The following is a 24164-nucleotide window of genomic DNA, read 5'->3' as shown; positions in this document are numbered from 1 at the left end:
TGGTATAAGTTGATACCTCCCACGCAAATGGTCGCAAGTTCGAACCCGAGGCAACACACCAATGACTTTTCGAAGTTATGTGTGTATTAGAAATAATTATCACATGCTCCAACGGTGAAGGAAAACATCGTGAGGAAACCTTGCATGCCTAAAATTTGTTTAATACATTTATTGAGGGCATGCAAAGTCCCCAACCCGCACTTGGCCAGCGTGGTGGACTCAAGGCCTAACCCTTCCCTTATTACGGGAGGAGACCCTTGCCCAGCAGTGGGACAGTAATGGGTTAAAGAAAAAAAAAAAACATGAGATCTGTTACTGCTTCACTGGGCAAACCTTATGTGATCGGCGTCTTGACAACATTTTACATAAAATGTTTTTGGTGAGATCAAACTATCCAAATAGCTTCACTTTAAACCAGAGTTCAGATATGCTTTTATTGCCTTTTATCCATACTTCCATAATAATATTATAAATGCGAAAGTAACTCTGTCTGTCTGTCTGTCTGCTACTCAATCACGCCTCAACTACTGAACCAATTTGCATGAAATTTGGTATGGAGATATTTGATACCCGAGAAAGGACATAGGCTATATATCATCACGCTATGACCAAAAGGAGCAAAGTACCAGTAATTAATGTTACAAAAACGAGGAAAAATTTCACCCATTCTCTCTTATTGGACGCAAGCGAAGTTGCGCGGGTCAGCTAGTTTTTAAATAAGTAAATATACAGCCTATTCCAGCCGAACTTTTTGCAAATTAAAGAACCTAAATAACACCTATTTAGAACATGCTATGCAGTAACTGAATGAATATATGAAATAACACATGGACACAAACAGAAATAAATCTTCAGAGTAGTTTTTATACCTTCGAACAATACCAGTCATATCTTCTACTCTTTGTAAAATATCAAAATCTAGTTTTAGTATAGTCATACTGATATATTGATGTAATTTATGATGTAAATAATATTTATGTGATCAAATGAGAGTATAATATATTATGTTCTTTGTCTAAGTAATAAATAATATTATCTTCAACATTATAAACTTCTAAATTAATAATAAGCACAGCCTAAGAATTTAGAGCAATATAGTAATGCAAGTTTTTTAAATGAAGAACCCCTATTACATGGGGCTAACATAGTCGATGTCAAAGCGTGGGTGTATTTCATACACCTCTGCCTACACCTTCGGGTATAACATGCCTGATAATACTTCATCTTTACTTCGTCATTGTAACTTCCTCTATAAATTATTTAATTAAAAATATGTTTAATTTTAATGATAGTGACTAAACCAAGACTTTCGTAAAAAAAATATGACTTAGCCAAATTATAAATTTACCAAATACAAAAGTGAAAATAACCTATATTTTTCAGTTGGCAAAGTAAAGACGGTATTAAAAATAAAATGTAGACTCACCCTCGGTATATCAGCTTGGCAGCAATAGCTCTGGGAGCACAATATCTGTCCGCACACGAGACACATGGTCGGCTTCTTACTGTCCTCACGTTCGGAATTAGGACAAGAGAACTCCGACACGATATTCATTAACTCCGAGAAATCATCCGGTAAAGATATCAGTTTTGGCGGGTCTTTAGGTTCAAGTACTACCGAAGGCTTGATCAAACCACTGTACCAGTCTTGAGACAGCTTCTGCCAATCCACTATCCGTCTCCTAGCGTCCAATGTGTCTGCTAACTCCGAGAAAGTCTTTGGCAAGTCCAGGTATCCACACATAGTGTCCCACGTGTCTCCACCGACTACAGTCAGCTCGGTCGGAGGCTGTATATCACTCAAGAAGTGGAAGAACAGACAGCAACACCTTAAGAACCTATGACACTGACTTTTGACCTTATCCCAAACATCTTCCGGATTCAATCCATTTTCTAAAGTACCTTTACGTAAAGTATCCATTAGAGGTAATAAGAATTGTAGTTCGGGGTGATTTTTGTATTTTTCCATTTCAGCTACAGATATGCTTTTGCAGAATGTAAGGTCTGTGACCATTAGGGCTCGGGTTAATTGTGCTCTGAAGCATTGGAGGGTGATTTGTTTGGCGAAGTTTGTTGGTCGGGCGGGGCCGGCGCGCTTGCAGAATAGCGCCGGGGCGGAGAGAACGAGGGATACTAGAGTACCGAAAGGTTCATGTGCGAGAGGCGACGTTCGTTCTAAAGTGTTAAGTGAGCTTAGTGCGTGGTGTGCGATATGTTTGGGCGAAGTCCAAGTGCCTGGTAGTGAGCCTGCTAGTCGTATGAGTGCTTGTAACGTGTCTCTATGTCTCGCGGGCAGGTCGCCCAGTAATGGTCTGTTTTCTGCCTGTAGTACTGCGTTGGTAGCGATCACTGTGTATGATGTGGCTCGGTATATACCCGCGCTTGATGCTAAGCCGCCGTATTCTGAGATTGGAAGAACCTGTAACAAAATGTTGACTTAGTATTTGCCAAAAACGCATTATTTTCAAATGAAGAAAGGGTGTTTTCATTGACTTTGGTGGCATTGATTGATTTCGATAATTCATTAAAGACAAACTTCGGAAAACAGTTACTAACACACGATGATTGTTACCCGAAATCAGTTTTCAACTCATTCTAGCATCGGTCGAAATCCATTGACGATCTATTGACAAACTCTTATAGCAGAGCAAAGACATCAAATTATGTTGAGGACATTTTAAGCACGTATAGTTTTAAGGAGGTATTATCGTAGGGTTCTTGTTACATATCTATAGTACATATACCATTAATAAATACTAATATTAATCACTGAATAATACTTACATTACCAAAATCTTCGATCAACGTCTTGATCATATCATTATACGGAGGTATCTCTCCTTCAAAATGTGCCAGGAACTCTCCAGACAGGAGGTTTTCAGCGTGAGTGCTCACGTACACCTCCGACTCATCAGCGGACTCCTCCTCCATGTCGGAGGACATCGCCCCCACGGAGCGCGCTCGCGCTTGACAGTGCATCTCCTCACAGAACTCCGTGCATATATGCAAAGCTTCCGAGCTCACTTGGTGTTTGAGCTCAAGGATCATGTTGACGGACTGCTTGTACATGTCCTCGGCCAGCGGGGGCGGCGCGCCGGCGGGCAGCGCGGGCGCGGGGAGCAGGGGGAGCGCCGTGTTGCACAGGCGCTCGCACAGAGGACACAGATATTCGCGCTTTTCCACGTCGAAGGCGGCTGGCTGACGGCCGCGGTATGGTCTGTAATAGAATAATCTTTTGAAATATACGTAAATTATTTTTTTATGATTTGTTTTTCATTTGCAGGGAACTTAGCAAGTGGCGTTTTAGTTAACCCCATTTACGTTTATATATTTGTCATGTTGACTCATTAGGTGCCTTTACATACACTACACATTCTTTCACGCGTGAAACAACAACGAAAAATGCGCGGCGCGCGCTCTTTCCTATCGACTTACATGTCGACTAATAGAGTCAAAAATACAGCTAAACAGATTGTCAACCTTAAAATAACCAAGTCCAATTTTATCACCATATTTCACTACAAGAAGCATATTATTTCTTGAACTAAAATGAATCGTATCTTTTAAGAAAGTCAATAGTGCAGTGACCTCCTGTTCTCCTTGTCCTGCACGTTGTCGACGTAGTTCTTCCAGCAGTGCGCGTGCAGCGTGTGTCCGCAGCTGGACACGTGCGGCTGCAGGCCCAGGCCGGCCGGCAGCCACGACGCCTTCCACGCGTCCGGCACGCGCCCCACGCCGCCGCGCCGCAAGCGGTTCAGCACTGACGACGGTTGCACGAACGCTACCAGCACTAGCGGGTCCGACTTTATGTCCACCCGCGCCTGGAACAAATACATATCATTATTATTCACTCGAAATGATTTTTTTACACAAACATGGAAACTAAGAACTATTAATACATAAAATATTATGTATTCTATTCTACTATATAGTCAGTAGTCAATCTAAATTGTTCAAGCCGCCTGACTGACTGCCTCTATTGAGCGATCGGTAGTGAATTCGACTGTGAATCATATTAAAGTCTGTGGTTTCCGTGTCCGGCAAAGTGTTATTAATCTTTGCTAATATTATATTAGATTTCTTAATAGTCTCATGGAATATGGTAACGCGTCCAAAATGTAATAACAGGCTCGCGCCCTATCACATAGAACTAACATATAAACGATGAAACGCCAAACTTAAACCTATAGGTATGACAGGCTTCATTAATTTTGCATACAAAAAAGTTACAATTAATAAAAAATAATAATAAATAAACGACTACGCACTTCTTCCTGGCACATGATACAGACGCGGGCGGGCTCGGGCACGCCGCCGCCCCACACGCCCAGCGCCGCGCCGCAGTACAGCGGCCGGAGCTCCTGCTCCTCCGGGGTCACCTGGTACAATACACATTATTTCTTAATACAGCAATACTAGCTGACCCGACAAACGTTATTTTGTCATAAAAATTTAGATGTGGACAACCCTCATCACTTAGGGGTATGAAAAATTCCATCCACACATTATTAGATGTAGGTTACCGGGTTTTTTTTAGTGACAGCACCACATAACCCGGGTTTTCCCACCCAAAAAGATCGGGTATCGAAAAGGACTTTTTCCCCTCGAAAACACAAAAACAAAGGGTATGAAAAATAGGTAGTAGCCGAATCTCAGGTTCATTAAATATGCATATAAAATTGAGTAAAAACCCATATTAGCTTTTAAATACAAGCTTAAATACTGAATATACTTCTTACCTCAGTAGTAGTTTCTTCAAAAAGTGTTGCGTTGTTTGATATGAAGTTGTTCATCTGTGTTTTCATTTGTGCCATTAGTTTAGCTCGACGCTCAGCCGCTAGCTTCGCACGGCGGCTCTTCTCCGCTTCTATATGATTAAAACATTACATTAGTTTCTATATATTAATACGTGGACGTTGGACACCTTTTTACGAAAATTTGCTCCGACGGAGAAATATGAAATTTAAACAAAGCATATCATACCATCATGCATTTGTCAATTTTTCAACAGACATAGAGTACTGATATATACATAGAACACTGTTTTATACGTTTACTGTGGTCTTATTAAATATCAAACAGAACAGTTTAATCTATTAGAAGGATTGGGATATCATATCCGTGTTTCCAGGCGCAAGTAAAGCCGACTGTCTTACTGACTTGTTTCGTTTCTGACAAATATATAAATTGAAATTGACCTTTCAAGCTCTCACAGCTGGTCTGTATTCTCAATAATTAAAGATTTATAAAATGTTGTAAATCTAGATCGAAACAGTATTATATAGAATATTTACCAGCAGCCTCATCGTTGGCAGGCTTCTCTTCTTCGTCTACGTCCATATTCTCGCCGTCACCCATGTGTTCGTCGTTCTGTCCGAGTAGTGACCTGAAAAGACACAACACAATTTCTGTTAAGTTGTTGTTAAATAGTTATAGGCTAGAAAGTTTGTATAAAATATATTTCTGCGAAAATTGGATTATTGTTTTGGTGTTTGAGGCATGTCGAGGGTAGCAAAAGGCCTCAAATGAAAAGTCCAGTAATTCAACTCTAAGCCATATTCTAGTTATGTTACCGTATACCTTTTGTTATTCTATTAGGTCGGGGAAAAAGTCTTTTCGCATTATAGTATGTATGAACTGGTAATAAAATCGTTTCTCTACACAAAAAAGCTCGATATTTGGGTACCTCACGAGCTCACTGAAAGAAACCTAATGAACCGTGTACTCATTTGTGATTCTTGATGCCAAAGAGATTTTATTACAAGTTCATACATACTATAATGCGAAAAGACTTTTTCCCCGACCTAATAAGTTAAGCCTCTTCTACTGCCTTAAGGTAACAATACTATATGCGTTACAAATTGTCATCTTGTTTAAGATCCGTTCAGAAATGTAGCACAATAGTACAAACTTCATCTTGTGCAGCACCCAGCGCAGCAGGTGGCGGTGCGCCTCGACCCGGGGGCTGGCGGCCAGCTTGTGCAGCAGCGCCAGCAGGCCGGCGCGCGCCGCGCTCTCGGCGAAGGCCAGGAACTCGTAGTGCCCGCTCTCCTCGTCGCGGAGCGCGTAGCCGATCAGGTGGAGGGCCTAGGAGAACAATTATATTTAGTACTGTAGACTAGTTTTATTGGGTAATAGTGTATTATAATAAAAAATTGCGTCATGACATCTTTTCGTTACTAGGTGGATCCACATCAAACTATCCAACGCGCTCCGATCGCGCGGCTATATCACACTAAGGAACGGTCGGCGGATACGCTGAAGCTTCAAACACGAGCTAATTGCGATTATGGATCAAGGATCACGGGATCTCTAAGATGCATCGTTTCGGGTAGCTCCGGTAATAAATACTTTGGATCTTTTAATTTTAGTACGTATAATAGTACACGTTTTGTATAAGCGTTCAGTTTTCATTAACAAGTATAAACACATGATGATCTATCCAATGAGCCTTATGCTTGGGTATGACGCAATATTAATGTGCACGTGACTTTCAAATTGCTTGTATAAACTAATACGAAAATCACGTTTGGTAAAATGGTACTGCAAAATTTTGTACACAATATTGTACACACTCAGATATTTCTTGAAAAATAGGAAAATAACACCTCACAGTACTATATGTATATATATGACACACATATTATTTAACTACACACCTTGTGCACTTGCGTCTCGGAGAAGGAGCGCGCCCGCAGGTCGAGCGCGCGCTCCAGCACGGCGCGCAGCACGTGCAGCGCCGCGTCGCTCTGCAGCAGGTTGGCCAGCAGCCGGAACGGGGCCGCCAGCTTGGGCAGCGCCGGCGGGGGACAGCACTCGGGGAGACCTGGGCGAAAGACACAAATTAGTATAACCTTGTAAGAACAAAAATGTATATCTACTAACATCGTAAGAGGGTAATTTGTATTATTAAAGTGGCTCATACAAATATGAGTATATTTCTTACGGTATTTGTCACGTATACAAGAATGTAGTAGTTTAGATATCAGCCGTAAAAAAAATATGACTATGATTGGTACATGAGCAGTGTTACACATAAAGGATTCGTGCCAACAAACAGTATCCAAGTTCAATTGTCAAGTGTTGTCTCAATTTTAAGCATTCTATGAAACTGTTCTAGACCTATATTAAAAATGCATGTTTTTATCAGGCAAATATATAAAATTAAATTAAATATGCAAATGGACGAAAAATATGGTGGTAACAGAAAACTAGGTAAAATAAACAAGTAATGCCCTCACCCGCAGCCTTCCTCCTAGTCCTCTGTTCCTCTTCACTCCTGGACAGCTCCTCCCTGGTGTAGTGGTAGAAGAAGGTGTCGTACTCGTCGTACAGGTGCGGCTTGAGCTTGTACATGCCGCGGTTGTTGCCGCTCGACGGCTTGATGAAGTCTGCCACGTCGTGGATCACGGCTTCCAAGCCAGTCTCGTGCAGCTGGTCTTCGGGGAGAGACCTGGATAGTATTTTTTTTTTGTAATGTACGTTATTATTTAATAAAATTTAAAATTACAATTTGATGTATGGAGTCAATCCATAAATGTTCTATCATAGTAATTATGATGATAGTAGAACAGCATTTAACCTAATATAACAATTTTTTAGAGTAGATATAAGTAGTAGTCGTGTAATGGAATAGATAATGTCACTTAATCAATGCGGGTTTCTTTTTGTTTATGTATTCGCTAACTAAAATAACCACGATTTAGGATATTACACAAAAAAATATTATTCTCTTACCTATTAAGTTCGGAGTGCGGCATAGGTTTGACGCAGAGCATCTGTATGATCTCCTTCTTGGTTCGGTCTTCATTGGTCACTTCACCCACGCCGGGTACGTGGCGGGATCCGACAACTGTAACATAATACAAAAAATATAATAAACTGAATGTAGTTGAAGTCTCGAGTTCGTGTCCGTTCTTCACAAAAAGTTATTCCTCAATTTTTCTTTCAGGAAATTGTTATGAATGTTGAAATTAAATTATTAGTGGACTGAAACATTAGATTAGGCAAAGATTTGATGCTGACGAAAATACGACATTGTGACGTCGCTGTCATCGTATTTCTATACCAAAATGTCTTTTACCGTTTCATAAAAAGAAGCTAATTTTACTGACAGTGAAATCTGTAGTAAAATGCCGAATGAGGCAGTTTAAAGTCGTAAACCTCCGAGCCTCAGAGAACACGTAAAGTGTGTGACCTCTCACTGTTCGCGTTGGTTAAACATCCCGCCCAGCTATAGTAGTAGTGCACACAACTCTCTATTCCATTACTTGAATACTGTAGACACAGCATCCTTCGTGGTTTCAATAAAACTGGCCATTGTAGCCTAACATAGGCAAGAAAGACATTACGACTAAACTAAAAGTACACTTATCAGTGACCAGCAATTTTGTCAAATAAAGAATTAAAAAAAACTAACCAGTGATAAGTACTCCGAGGAACTCCTCGACCATGCTGATGGTGTGGCGCAGGGTGTCGTCCTCAATCCCGCGCTGCTCAAAGTCCGTGGCGGCCCACTCCAGCAGGTTGAACTTGTTCAACACGTGGATTATGAACTCGTTGCTCTCGATCAGAGAGGCACCGATCTACAAACAAAGATAAATTAATTTAACCCAATAATGTCTCACTGCAAGGGTTTCCTCCCGGAATGAGGGGAGGGGGGTTATGGCTTGAGTTTACCACGCTGGCTTAGAGTGGGTTGGAGTATTTCATATATTCAAAAACCGTTGTAAAGAACTCTCAGGCATGCGAGGTTTCATCACGATATTTTCCTTCACCGTTGGTACAAGTGATAATTATTTTAACTAGCTGATCCGCGCAAACGCATGAAGAGATAATGGGTCATATTTTTCCCCGTTTTGGTAACAACGCCTTCCTCAATAAATAGCAGATCCAACAGTAAAACATTTTTTCGATTCGCACCAGTAGTTCCTGAGATAAGCGCATTCAATCGAACAAACAAACAAACTCTTCAGCTTTATAATATTAGTATAGATACACACATAACTTCGAAAAGTCATTGGTGTGTTGCCTCGGGTACGAACTCTCGACCACTTGTGGGAGGCGCAACTTGTATTATTAATATTACTCATAATCTGCAATTGTCCCATACCTGCAACATAACAACGTCTCTGTCCAGCATCTCGGCGCGACACTTGACGTTCTGGTAGAAGTACAGCTGGTTGATGAGCGCGAACCCGTTGCGGCGCCACATGCCCGCGTGCACTTGACCTATCATCGCCATTGTTTGCAGCACCGGCTCTGTGGAAGAAGAGTTGTTTTTGTATATGCTTGTGATGGCTGTTAGGACGTTTTTTGTGATGAGGGTATTTGGCAAATTAAATCTTTTATGATTAATTTGATTGAGGTGATGGGACAACTAAAACTATTTTGTCTCTTGTTCCATGACGGGACCAATGTGATTATTCTGGTGCAGTAGGTTCCATTACTGGCTCCATCACAGAAGAAATGGACGTGAGATTTCGGTTTACTGTAATTTGTTGGACAGTTAAACAACTAACAATGCGGATAAATAAAGACTGGTATAAAGCAAAAATATTATATGCAAGTCAACTGTAATGTTTTTAAAAGAAAGTGATCTCGTAAATAAGATTATAAGACGTGGCTTAACGACACCGCCGCTATTACACCTACATTACCTACACTCCTCCCTTATCTCCGTCATTTATTTTTTTACAAACTCGCAGTAGCTTACTGCTACGACATTCAGAAACAAATTTACTTAACACGTGCTATAATAAACACATATAAAGTCACCCCTTAGGGGTAGATCAAAGAACAATATGTGATATAATATTTTTACCGATGAGTTCATCCGGCGTAGGCTTAGGTCTGTCAGGTCGCTCGAACTCCCTCGAGTGGTAGGACAGGCCGTGCTGGTGCAGCAGCAGGTGCAGGCCCGCGATGTAGCGCGACAGTGGCCGGTGGATCGACACCGCCTCCACTGATACGTCGTACGGTATCACTGACGCGCTTTGGTTGCCTAGCTCTGGGGGAATGAAAATGTAAGTTTATATTAGTTTATTTGGGGATAAGACAATGTTATTATAAGGCTAATTTCAATAAGAGATTGGAACAAACTACTGTTTTTTTAAATGTTCTTTACAAACATTTTGGAATAAGGGTTTCATATATTACGGCACCAAATCTACTGAAATGATATGATAATTATTGTAACAAGGTAATAGTATTTTATAAACCCAACAAACCTAAGAATAAAAATCCATATATTATGAAGAAAACAAAAAGAAACAAGAGTAATAAGTTCTTCACCTTTATCTTTTTCGTTATCTGATGATATTGATGTTGCAATGATACAGGTTTATAACGTGATGAAAATTTAAAAATATATTTTTTTACACATAAGTTTCAGTGACCTACCAGCTACCCCTATGTATGTAGATTGTAATCTTGGATAATTTTTTTATAAAATTCTACTGAAACTATGCCCCACAAAACCGCTCATACGCATTTTGTCCGTGGAAACCAAACCGAACTAGCATTCCTACAAGTTGTAAATAGTTTCAAACAATGACGTTTTAATCTCTCACCTCTTACAACTTTAGGCGGTGGTGTGTAAGTATCGCTGTGTTTCTTCAACGCCATGCGGTACACGGCGGTGGCGAGGGTCTTCTCTGCCGCACACCATTCTAACGACAGCGTGATGCTATGCGCCAGTTTCACGTGGAGATTGAATGCTGATTCCCATTCCGGCTCGTATTCCATGTGTTGACCCACCTGAGGACGTAAAAACATTTTTAGTAATATTTGTGGTGTTGAAGTATAAAAAAACTAAAATATTCTAAAGGTATTTTTAAAATGTTGATCTTTGTGGAATGTCGTACTGCGGACTATTAACATTGTTCTGTACCCCGAGTTCTCAAAACATCATGATTCTTACATATGGCTATGTATAGCCTGTTATACCCGAAGGTGTAGGCACAGGTGCAAAAAAGTGGACCTTTTATAGAATAGTCGAAGACGCAGCAGTTATTTAGATTGAAAGTACGTCACTTTATCTACCTGCGGATGGCATGGGTTTGAGTCCTATACAGAAAAAAATATTTCTGTGACCTCAGAATACTTTATGTCGATTGTATTGCAATATTTATTATGCGGAAATTAACTTTAAAACTAGAAAATCTCAATAATAACATTACCTGTCTAACAACGGAGTCCATGCCCTGCATCATGACGAGCAGGTTGAGCATGAGCGAGATGCCGTGCATGAAGCCCTTGCGCAGCTCGTCGTCGAAGCTGGCGGGCACGGAGCTCAGCAGGTACTTCACGTCGTACAGGATGAACTGCGCGCGCTTGAACGCTATCGGCACGTGGTTGCGGTCGAATTCCAGACGACCCTGGAATTAAATATGTTATGTTATACATAAAATTTCTATGTCACAATTTTAGTTATCGTACTCTCCGAAACGGCTTGACCGATTCTCATGAAATTTTGTGAGCATATTGAGAATAGGCCTACATCTATTTTTCATACCCCATAATGACACTATTAATTATTATTATCATTTAACACACCAATGACTATTCAAAGTTATGTGTGTATAAGAAATAATTATCATTTGTTCCAACGGTGAAGGAAAACATCGTAATAAAAATAAAAAATACAAGAAAAAAAACACGGGGACACTCCAATACATATTTTTTTCATTTTTAATATTTGTTGTTATAGCGGCAACTGAAATATACATAATTTGTGAAATTTTCAGCTTCCTAGCTATTTAGCCTAGCGGTTTATGAGATGGAGCCTGGTGACAAACGGACAGAGGGTCAGACAGACAGCGTAGTTAGTAATAGAGTTCGGTTTTTACCCCTTGGGTACAGAGCCCTAAAAAGTAGTTGATACTTACATTATTACACCGGGACATACACTCGCTGACGAATGTGTTCATGACGACGTAGAGCGCGTCGTGCTTGGCGATGAGGTGGTGCGCCAGCGTGGGGGTCGTGTACAGCTGGACCGATAGGGAGGAGATGGAGAACGAGTGGTCGTGGTCGTCGCGGATGAAGTCCTTTAAGATCGAACCTGTAGCAAAATATATGTACTTTAAATGCCGCCAAACAATTTCATTACATAGTAGTCATTAGTAGTGAATGATTTTAAAGCAGGAATTCATTACATAGACAGGACCATGGGCAAGTCTGCAGTCATTCCCACCAGACTTCGCAATTAAAGGTGTGTTTCATTAGTGTCGGAACGTCAAGACAATTTGGCACACACCTAAGTAAGATTATGTGCCGATAGGGAGGGCTATTTTTTTCGATCACCAGTTATGTAGGCTAAATCAGTTAACCGAGTGTCATTGTACATTGGATCATGTAGTGACATTGGATCTACGTTCTGTTTGTTTCCTACTACAACTCATTTGTGTTCAAGTTGTTTACCGGCACCGCTGGCAACTAAAGAATATTCTTTTAATGCTCCTCCTGTTATATCTATATACTCTGTCAACTTAGTACAGAGCCTCGGATTGCATGATCAATCTAAAGTTGAAATAAGATTGTGATGTATGACTAACCCCCGGTTTCTGAGTACAGTTAGCGGTAGTTTATCTATTCAATATTTTTTTATATGAGTTTTAACGCTATTGAATAGATAAACTACCGCTAAATGTACCTCAGAAAGCGGGGGTTACTAAAGTAACCGTAGCAAACAGGCAACCTGCATGAGTCGTCGTGTGAATGACGTTGTAAATTAAACATTTTGTATGCGTCCGCCATCAGAACCTTGTCCGAACTATAAGCCATCAGTAAAGAAAGATCACTCACCATAATTCTTAGTGAACAAAATGGCCATGCTCCTCTTAGTGGTATAGTCCATGAGCGTGGTGGCAATGAGCAGGCGGTGCCAGGCGGTGCGCGCCGCCTTCCACATGCGCGAGTCGTTCTGCATGACGCCCACGGCCACCCCGCCGCCCGCCACGCAGCTGGCGCCCCACACGTCCTCGCCCAGCGCCACCTGGCTCACGCCCAGGCGCAGGCTCTGCTCTTGACTCACGAAGTTTTGTAGCCTGGTGGAGTGTGTTACATATTGTTAATAAATATACAATATAAAAGTCGTGTAAGCTCGGATTGGTCGCACAGTGTTGCGTGTTTTTTACTGATACACTGTTTCGAAATTTATTGAAATGTACAGTATACAATAACTGATCAGATCTTACACGACCTTTATTAGTAAGACAGATAGTAAAGTTTGGTACAGAAATTGCTAAAATTGTTTTTTTTTATGAATTCTGGAAAAACCTGCTGCTCGACTCGGTAATCGAATCCGACTTACACGAGGTTACACAAGGACAATCAACGCATTAATATGTAATAATGGCGCAATAATCAACGCACTAAAAACTTGCTCACGAATTGCTCAAAAACCGCAGTAAAATCCGTTCAGTAGAGTCTATAGCGAACAGACAAACTTCGTTGGCGTCTTAACATAATATAGACTAGATATAATATGTAGTAGTAATGACAGGAGAATAACACTCACCAAGTCAGCAGCTTCATGGCGAAGGTCTGGTGCGCGATGACGTGCGCGTGCATGACCAGCACCTTGAGGCTGGGCCCGTGGCGCGACGTGAACCTTTCGAACATCGCCGTCGAGCTGAGCAACAGTACACGTCACCCCCACTACCCCATGGGCACGACTTTACCTTACGCTAACGGGAACTTGGGTTTTTAAGTACTTTACAAGAGTATACGGGGAAGCTGGTAGTTTTATAAGTTTCAATTTTACGTATATGGGGTGTTTTAAGTACTTTGCCGGAAATTACGGGGAAAGGTTGTGGTTTTATACGTAAAAGTTTCGAATTAACGTATATAGGATTATTTTTGTAAATTACAAGTAAGGATATACGTATAGCATTCATATACGAGGGAACGTTTGTAATTTTATACGTTAAAGTTTTGAATTTACTCATATGGGTTTATTTTTGTAAATTATAAATAGGGCTATACCTAAAGGCTTCTAGTTTAGTATAGTTTATAATGTATACGGGGTCTAGTTATTATTTTATGTACACGGGGAAAGTCTACTTTGGAGTACGTTTGCACGTACACCGTGACAATCTAAGTTTAGGTCCTACTATACGTACACGATAAATAAAAGTAGCGAAGCAAACAATTTTCATTATATGGATTGACTATTAAGAGACCGTAACCAAATTTATGTATACGGGCAATCATTCACGTATACTAATTAATACGTACTAGGGCAAATTAATAAAAAAATTACTTTATCGAGTTCTTTAAAAAAGGTAAGGGGGTGATATAACTGTTGTATTATACACAAATAAATCAATAATTTTACCAATAAGCCATTGAACACTGAAAGCGTTGGCAAAAGACATTTTTTAGCATCAACCAGGGTTATTTAGAAGAGAGATAGATAGATGTTTTTACTCCTTCACTAGTTGGTTGTAAAACATCCATGCAGTTAGTAAAGACGTGCCCGTTTTTATATAAAACACAGAAGAAATAAGCGAAAGAAATATTATACAAGAAGCTGATGTGGTCTTACAATTTAGTAGAGAGCCTTATGTACAAGGTTTAAGACATACAAACTTCGGAATTCACAACATCAGTGACCCTCAGTGAGTCGCTTGTTTAATACAGCATTTGTTTTTTAATGTAGTGAATTATTATTTATAATCTAGATATATCATGCGTTGACTCTCTTCTAAGTTGCTAGACGAAAGAATGTAGCTAAATTACGTAGAATAGTGACGTTATGATGGAGCCCTTCACCAGATGAAGGTAGTAATTCTCGCACTTTTGGATTTAGAAAATTATAACATATAATAAACGTATGAATACTTAAACCAAAAAGTTCAATTCAATGTAATAAAATTGTTGCATGAAAGACAAACAGTTCGAATGATGGCGAAATAAATATGGTTACTATAATCTTGAGTAAACTACCGTAGAAGTAGTGAAACAGATATACATCGTAAACTATTTGTGTATATTATTATTTTAAGAAAACTCTAAGCCCCCTATGCACTAGTGGTTAACCGCTAGTGTGTAACGGAGCAAAGTAAAATAAAATGAAACTCTAAACTCGTTAAAACATTTGACTGACGAAAAATAACTAATATTGAAATGTATGAAACTAAACAACGATTATTGAAAATAATGACATTATTTTATTGTGAATTGATTTTAATTTACAAGCGCAAGAAAAAGATTATACACACACCTGAAGCTCTTTAGTAGAAAATGTAATATTTATAAGCGCAACACACTTAAAAAGACCTTCCACCACAGAAAACTTAAATATATTTAAATTGTAATATTTGATTGAGCATAAATACTTAGTGAAAAAACCAGCGGGTTAGCTTACGAATTAGACCCTTCGAAAGCGAAAGGTCTCTTACTTATCACGAAACTTTTGAAAATATTAGTCATTAAAAATTTTACATTACTATAATAACACCTTTTCTTAAGACTGCTATATCTTTTTACCCACACAGACGTAGTCGCGGGCAACAGCTAATTATTTATAAAAACAATCATGTTTATTGTTGGGTGCCCCATAAATATATATTTGTTATTATTTCTTGTTATAGCGGTAACTGAATATGAATCACAGTAATTCGTCCCAATGTCTGTCATTTACGCTAACCTAACAATGCCTTTTATACTCAAGCAAAATATGCTCAACCAAGTATTTAGATAGACAATTATAAGTAAATACTTACATTTCTATATCGGTCTTGAGTTTGTCGCATATCTGGAAGGAGTTGCACTTGACGAGCGCGCGTCCCTCGCGGTCGATAAGGCTCACTAGTTCCAAAGAATCGCGCTGACCGCATTTCGTTACTCGTACTAGAGTTGTTATTACCTGCAATGGAGAAATATCCTCTTGATATTACAAAATAGAACGGCTTTTTCCCAAAGGGGTAGGCAGAGACCAAAGAACGCCACTTGGTACGATTCCTACAAACTTCCCTTGCCTCATTTACATCCAAACATTTTGTCATACATGACCGCCGGTTATGAGTACTACGAACCTGACCTTTTTGTAAGACATCTACTATATGATCCATGAAATATATTCAAAGTTTTATAATAAATAAACTGTCACGCGGTCAGCAGTGTCTCTAACTACTGATCACGAGGTTTGATTCCCGGGTCAGACAAAGTGCTATTGGAAATTGGAATAGTAACTCGAAATTTGGTAACGTGTCTGGCAAATGGCAATGGGCTCGCCAATACGCTCAACATACTTTGTTAATGCCAAATTTGTTACAAACATGATTAGCTCTGAGTATGTTACCTGATCAAAAGTGTGAGTTTCATCATTGTAGAGTACTGTGCAGTAACAATCTGGTTGGTCCAGTATTTGGAGAAGATCGCGCTCTGCGTCTTTCAACCTGAAACATAGAAGAAACAAAATGTAGTTTTCCGACTAAAATATTAGTCTTGTGTAACGGACACTATTTGTGGCGTGTACGTGCTAACGTATACCATAAGTGTTACATAAACAAGTCAATTTTAAAATGTCGACATTTGTACACATCTAAACTAATATTATAAAGCTCAAGAGTTTGTTTGTTTGTTTGAACGCGCTAATCTCAGGAACTACTGGCCCGATTTGAAAAATTATTTCAGTGTTAGATAGTGCATTTGTCGAGGAAGGCTATAGGCTATATACCATTATGCTACGACCAAAAGGAGCATAGTAGCAATAAAAAATGTTACAAAAACGGGGAAAATTTTGACCCATTCTCTCTTATGTGACGCAAGCGAAGTTGCGCGGGTCAGCTAGTATAATATAATAATGAAACGGGTCTTACCTTTAAATATTCAATCACGTTTAAGATCCGTTGCATTATAACATTACCGTAACATGTCTAATCGACCTAATAAATCTATAAACAAGGTCACATTCTACGAAAAATCTTTCGATATTCGGCTACAGCGACAAGTTTCATTGAAACCAGACCAATGTGCAGGAATTTGTTTATAGTGTCCAAGATAGCACAATACACAGGTACACTCTAATACCTTTCTATCATAGCTCGGCTAAACCGACCAGTGAGAAGTTAAAGAGGTAAAAAGTATATACCTTAAGTCATTAGGTAGTCCAGGCGCATGGTCGTGTGTGAGCAGCCGCAGACAGTACGACAGACAGACCGACGCAACTATCTTCATGCGCTCCACTACGTCTGGTTTAATATTCACTTCCGCTTGACTGTCTTCTTCTGACGCCTGCAAGGAAGGAACAAATGTTTCATAATTCATTTTAACTTTAGAGGTACGGGTCCGTCTAGCAAATCGTCACTTTTATTCCACCGTCCGTCAGCCTATAGGTTTCTAAGAGTGCACAGATATAATATGTACACAATGTAAATCTATAGCATCTGCTTAGGTTTTATCACGGCACGATAATTAGTACATGAGTACTTGGGGTCGGGTTCACTTGCATCGAACGACCAAGCACTTTGATAGCATCGGTGGCGCTGTGATTAAGGTGGTCACCACGGCATAATCAATGTGTTAAGAGGTCTTAGGTTCGATTCCCACACATAACAAATATTTGTGCGATCAACAATAGTTGTTTCGGGTCTGGTTGTACGTTATGTCCGTTTTTTGTGAGTTTGTAAAGGTCCCCGCGACACAAGAGCAATGCTTAGTGCGGGAGTTGTCTCTAAAAAAATTGAGGTAATTTTGATACATGGCATGATATGTACATCACAGCTTATCAGACAGAAGCATCTTCCATAGCAATTATCATCGTGAAAATAAACACTGCTACACTAAAAAACTCATTAGCTTCTCATAAAATCCATTAATATAATACATACAGCATGTAATTCACAGAAAGGATCCCTCTTCCACGCCTCAGTATCGCCGCAGTCGCAACAGCCACCGCCGCTGGACTGACCCATCTTGTACTTGTGGTGCCTGTGAGCTGATACCTTGAAGCACTCCACGCATAACACGCATGTGTTGTCCATACCTGGAACATGTAGGAGTAAATTAAATACTGCCATCAGTATCAATCCCATGTTCAGAAAGTTGGTGTTCAACTACAAAAGCTAAGATAACTTGATTGGTAGACTGAGACTTAAACCTTTAAGATAATATAATTAATGTTACACTAAAAACTCATTTTAGATAGATCGCGTTTTCACTTGTATGCAAACATTCCCTAGTTAAAACTTGTTTTTACTAAATGCTTTCGTTAAAACTAAAAATAACTAGTCAACATGGCGTCTAAGATACAGGCTCGGCCTAGTTTAGACGCTAGTACCCACTTAACTATAATTGTGTATTTCGATATGTACGGCAACATCTTGTTTTGTTTTGTTTTGTTTTTTCCTAATAAACATTTTTATTTATTTATTTATTTATTAACACTAGAATTTAATTCATTTCACGTTTTCCTCAATAAATAATACTTTTTGGACTTCACAATCTTAGCAGCTGTGGGCAAAATATCTGGTAGCGGAAAAAACTCCCACTCCGTTCAATAAATGTTTGAAGACAGGATACATTTAAATCTGATCTTCCACTGAAAGCGGTTTCTTCGTAAAAGTAACAAATTGTAATCAGCCGATTGGATGAAATTCTTCGTCTTGTATTAGTTGAAATGAAGCTAAGGATTTATTTTCAAAAATTTAAGTTAATCTTCTATAGTTCTTTTCGTTATCTCTTACCGCATTCTCTGCAGCTATAAGCCGGGTCTCCCTGCTTGAACACTCGTCCGCAGAGCGTGGACCGCCTCGGCATCGGTGGCTGCGACCCATCGCTGTTGCCCCACACGAACTGTTCCAACGGCTGGATCAACAGCTTTGTTGCTAGCTCCTCGTCGAAAGACCAGTCTGAAACACGTGGGTCACTACTGTTAGCTATGATAAAAGTTGAGGTTTATAGCATCGCGATACATTTGGTTCGTTCTTACATTGTATCGTGAACCAAATTAATAAGTAGTAAAATACGTTTTTTTATCAATGCTGATTCTGTTCTGATTTTGTAATTTCTAAGTTGCCAGAAGAATAACTGGATCTAAGTGATTTAATAATTAATTTTCAATTTATAACAACTGTTTATTTGAGTTATTGGCATCGATGTTATTCTTAGCATTATGAGGTGCTGTAAAGACTAAATGGAGTAAGTGTTTTTGGATTAATGAAGTAGAATACAAGTAGTTGCAATGTTTGCATCATAATTCTAATTCTTATAATAGAAATCGTCGTCAAAATAACATTATTTTATGCGAAATTAAACTTTATGTGATGTAAACAAGAAATGCATTAGCCTCATAGCCTAATACCTACTTCTAAAGACCATAAATTTCAGAAAAACCACTTTATATTTGTAATTTGTGGATAAACAACATTGCAGTTACACTACTGAAAATTTATTTTTAATAACATAAAATCGATTTAACTTAATAAAATGGTCAGTAGAACAGCTCCACATGTTTGTCAAAGAAACTAAGGATTAAAACATTTTAAGTTCTAAAAAAAAATGGCAATTTTATACTTTGAAAACTCCGTAAAGAGCCTTGGCATGCACGATCTTTCTAGATTACAATTATAATTCTGTTTATTTACCAGAATCTGCGGGTCATTGTTGTTTTTAATTCCGAATGTTGTCTACTGTATCAGCCGCGAATCAAGCATATAGGGCTCTCTACTCAATTTTCGGACCGGTAACGTTAAAGCAATCACGAGTACAGGAAGTACCTACTGTTTACTAGAAAGAGTCCCTTAAAACTTCGCGATCTAGTTTATTTATATCTATCACTACACGGCAACTGTTACACTTATGTCACTGATTACACACAAAGAAATATAAAGCCTATGGTTTCTTATAACTTGTAATACAAGCCAGTTATGCATAATATGTGAAGGTATTATTATATCGTAGGTAATATACTTCTTCCTTTATGATAAGGACGAAACCCTATCAAGAATTTGTCATATGACAATAAAGCTGCTATTGTCCAGTTAAAGATATTTCCTCATTAACATTTTAACTTAAGCAATTGGTCTTTACAAATCACGATATTTTCCTCCTCGGAGGTTAATGACCTGTGATTCTGAATCAACAGAAAATCGTAGACCATGCCTTTAGTAACATAATACATATTAGACAGACCATAATCTTCTCTTATATACTCACACACTGCCTAAGGCCTGAAGGAAGCCTTCAATAAATACCCCACCATGATCAAGTGTATTCAAGTGGCCGTGAGTTTCTCGCTAGCTCTTCTCATTAGGCTCTACCCCCTTTCCGAGCTAGCGGTAGATTCAGTAATTGTAACGACTATCATAAGTGTCAATATTTGACTAAAATGAATAAATGATTTGATTTGATTTCAACCAAGTGGAACTGTTATTCAGCACTGCATATTACCAGCAGCAATATATCGATTTATTCACAAGTTAAATGATTTAACTCGTCCTCCATTTGACTTCATTAAGTCAACGACACAGCGGACTAAAGTCACTGGGTCAAGTACGAAGAAGCTACGTCCGAACTGCTGCTGGCTTGCCATCGACCCGTGGTTGATGCTTTGAGTACAAACGAGTGTTGCAAGTAACTTTGCTAAAATAAAAGTTTGTGGTAATATCTGAACATATTCAAGCGCACTGTGATCATTAACATTTTTGCTAAGTTTCTAGGGTCTAGATAGAAAAACATAACTTAAAATTAAAATACGCTTAGCAGTAATACTACAGATTGTTCACTCACCTAAACAACTCCTATTCGGCTGGGGCGAGTATATCCTGGGGACAGTCACCCTCCAGTGATCGAGGAAGTGCGCTGGAGCCAGTGCCCCCTCCTCCATCTTCGTCTTCCATAGCTCCACGACGGCATCAGCTCGCGATGGCAACGTGAACCTGCCGACCACTTCCTCATCACTCATTGTCACTAATATCCACTAAATCAGGTCAAAGTTATTCCTATCATATTTAGGTCCGGCCTAGATGTTCACAAATCTTGAGGAATGGCTCCGATAACTTTGTCTCGTGATTAATACTTTTCAATCAGTCTTAGTACGATTAGATTGTCTTAAGCCGATTTGAAGGGACTATATTAATTTTTGAATTCAGGTTACGTTCTTTGTTGTTTCACTTTTACAAATATTTGTATCACGATCAATATAAAGATACAATCAGGATGATTTTACAATGTTTGTACTACTTTGTTTATAAAACACAGGTCTGTTTTAATATGAAAAGTTTTAAAAAGAACCACAGAGTCATTACGGCCTACGGTCACGGTGGCAAACAGTGCACTGCCACAAAAACTGGCATCACGCCACTATGAGAATCCATTCTATATATAAAAAATCTAAACAAGAATAAAGATCAAGAACAAATAAAAACAATAAAAAGTTAATACGCAAAATAACATTTATTCGTTCTTGTATAAAGTTCAAAGTTGCATGAACAGGTGACCCGTAAGTTAATGATGATATAAATGAGTCATATTGCCAAATGTTTGCATTCTTAGTACCTACTATATATCATTTAAAGGCAATGATTGACTTGATTATTTATTTCAATATGCATAGTCCAAGTAGACTTTCAAATCAACGTAATTTTAATTCATAATCAGCTGTCTTTTTTGCTATGTTTTTGTTTCTCAATTAATGTAATAAGGAAGTAGTATTATCTAAATTATAAAATCTAGAATTATTAACATATTTAAGTCCACCAAGTTTTTTATACGAAAAAAAAATCTTTGTGATATTAGCAAAGCATATTATTCTGTTGCCTGAGATATTATATTACTTAAATTAAATGGGCATATTAAAAATGTTCAAGAAAATAAAACTATAAATAAAATTACACTCAGAAAACATAAAATAAAACAAATAGGTTATAAATGTCAGCTTATTATCATGAGCACAAGACTAATTCGACAAGGTACTTGTATTAGGACCACTCTAAATAAGCCGACCCTTATTTCCATAACGAGTTTTACATAGATAGTTATTAGTACTGTGTAATTAAGAAATTAGAAGCGTCGAATGACCTGTAGTGAGATAGAAAAGGCGAAGTAAATTGTAGAGGAGAGCTGTAGAAGAGATGACTGGCGAAAAAGGGCAAGTCCTATACTAGGTACATAAAAGTTGGAAATGATAATCGTGTAGTTATCTCCATATAAGAGTAATGTGAATGTAGCACCGCGTTATGCAGAAAAAAATTTATTTTTAAATTAAAAATATAAAGGATATTAAACAAATGTTGAAAACAACATTCCAGAAATCTAAACCAGGTGAATATTCTGGCATGTTCTAGAACAAAATCTTAAGCTATTAATCCCAATACATCGTTTAAGCAAAAAATATTAAAAAGACAAAATACATTTTTCGAAAGTTCAAGCAAATACATTACTCCAATTCTTCGCAGTCGGATAAAAATAATGCCGATAGACGCAAACACCACCCGAAATACTGAACATTTATTAGTGTAATTTTAAACAAAAAATAGGCCAGACATTCTTTATAGTTGTGAAAAACAGATTTGCACAGCCTAGTTTCTGAGATAGCGACGGACAAAAAGTATTTGCGGCTGGACTTTGGAATGAGAAGGTTTTATTAAAAACTCGTTTTTTTTTATTGGATTGATATTTTTAGACATAGGAGCTATTTAACTATGCCTGGCAACAGGGCTTACTCTTGCTTTCTTGACGTAATGTCTAAGCATATCGGTGAGATACAGTTTTTTTTTATTTTCAGAGGCTGTTCAGTCTGTTCACGCATGTCGTGCGTGCCTTACGGGCAGTGTAACGAAAATATTTAAACCGTTCGCTGATAGAATCAGAACGATACACATAAAAAACTAATTATAATAACTTCTGGCACGTTAGTATTCCAAGGCCGAGAAAGAGTTTTCTTTTTACGACAGCCGAGGCCTTTATCCAGTTGATGCCTTCAATTATTATGAGAGCTCACTATATTTTCTTTGCGTGTCCCATTGCATCCATCATCTCACTTACATAAGAACTCTTAAAATTCTGTCAGTAATATAGTAAAAGGCAATTTAAAGGTTTGAATCTTATATTTCGACGTTTCGACGCAGGTTACGCTTAGGCATTTTAAAGTAAAATGCGTTATACTCCCATTGTAGTAGGTTCTTCAGAAATTCATTTTTGTTTTTTTTTTTGGGGAAATGATAAACAGTTTCGAGCTTCGAGGATAATCAAACCTTTCAAATGATTATAAACTGTTGAATTTGATAAATTTAACAGCTTAATATAACATGCAACGCGAATGTTTAAATGTAACGATCAAAGTTTTGCTTTTAATTTATCTAACGATCTTACAAAGGGAATTATCCCAAACTCTCTAACATGAAGTATTGATATTGTATATAAGAATAATATGAACCGGATGGACAGTGTCAGTCAGGTAACTGAGTAACTTGGTACGATAAACAAGAATTTAATGTAAGCTGTTCGTTTATCTTAGTAACTCTATACTTTCGTTTTGCTTGTTCTTCCTATTGATAAGAACGTATTTGTAAATTACTCATAACACTCTCATAGGGTAGGTTTTATAGATTGCACTGAAATATTATGCGATTTTTTTTATGTATTAATTACTTTAATAGTCGATTTTTCATTGCCATTCTATTAGATTAATACTATTTCCTAACGTGCTTGATAGTTCCGCTACAATGTCAACAAATAATCAGCCAAATTATTTCTCTCAAGCAGACTTCCCCATTTCCATCCATGATGTCATGCCAAAAAACAAAGAATTCCCATTTTCATCAGACATTTTGGAAATAATAGTTTGTCTTCGACGGTCAGATGTATTGATAAAAACCTTTTAAAAATCGTTTAGGTAGTATTCGAAGATTACTATCAAAGAGACAAAGTTGTGTCAAAGTTAATGATAATATACCTAGTGTTAGCTCGGAAGGTTGTTGAGGTCGTTGACATTGTTATTGTGTAATAGTTCTAGAAATTTTAATATAACACTAATGACATTACTAACGTAAAAACTATTGCGTTGCATGTTTATTGTTTACGTAGAAACTAACCTCAAACAAAAAATAATACTTATTCAATTACATTTTTAACTAATTAACACTAGATAATGATGTTAAATTTTAAAAAAACTATAAAAGACATGAAGCAGTACTCTTTTTTTCTTACTTCAT

At 38.2% G+C, this 24164-nt stretch overlaps 1 protein-coding gene across 3 annotated transcripts in view; it reads right to left on the bottom strand.

Annotated features, from left to right (window-relative positions):
- The window catches only part of Ubr1 (Ubr1 ubiquitin ligase), a 51158-nt gene that overhangs the window by 3698 nt on the left and 23296 nt on the right, over positions 1-24164 (bottom strand). For 2 of the 3 annotated variants that reach the window (XM_076126212.1, XM_076126214.1), the window contains 24 exons: positions 20740-20888; positions 18696-18860; positions 17841-17995; positions 17102-17244; positions 16310-16406; positions 15732-15874; positions 13523-13636; positions 12808-13049; positions 11889-12064; positions 11181-11378; positions 10572-10758; positions 9824-10009; positions 9113-9261; positions 8420-8585; positions 7738-7852; positions 7242-7453; positions 6660-6826; positions 5912-6087; positions 5295-5386; positions 4740-4867; positions 4269-4379; positions 3589-3821; positions 2785-3217; positions 1427-2419 (listed from right to left, as the gene is read on the bottom strand). In XM_076126212.1, the coding sequence (XP_075982327.1) occupies positions 1427-2419; positions 2785-3217; positions 3589-3821; positions 4269-4379; positions 4740-4867; positions 5295-5386; positions 5912-6087; positions 6660-6826; positions 7242-7453; positions 7738-7852; positions 8420-8585; positions 9113-9261; positions 9824-10009; positions 10572-10758; positions 11181-11378; positions 11889-12064; positions 12808-13049; positions 13523-13636; positions 15732-15874; positions 16310-16406; positions 17102-17244; positions 17841-17995; positions 18696-18860; positions 20740-20888 (4930 nt within the window). The remainder of the gene's footprint in view (positions 1-1426; positions 2420-2784; positions 3218-3588; positions 3822-4268; positions 4380-4739; positions 4868-5294; positions 5387-5911; positions 6088-6659; positions 6827-7241; positions 7454-7737; positions 7853-8419; positions 8586-9112; positions 9262-9823; positions 10010-10571; positions 10759-11180; positions 11379-11888; positions 12065-12807; positions 13050-13522; positions 13637-15731; positions 15875-16309; positions 16407-17101; positions 17245-17840; positions 17996-18695; positions 18861-20739; positions 20889-24164) is intronic. The other variant, XM_076126213.1, reaches the window with a different exon arrangement.

This window comes from Anticarsia gemmatalis, chromosome 18, assembly GCF_050436995.1.
Source record: "Anticarsia gemmatalis isolate Benzon Research Colony breed Stoneville strain chromosome 18, ilAntGemm2 primary, whole genome shotgun sequence".
NCBI classification, from domain to species: Eukaryota; Metazoa; Arthropoda; class Insecta; order Lepidoptera; family Erebidae; genus Anticarsia; species Anticarsia gemmatalis.
This window is presented reverse-complemented; position numbering and strand designations above follow the sequence as displayed.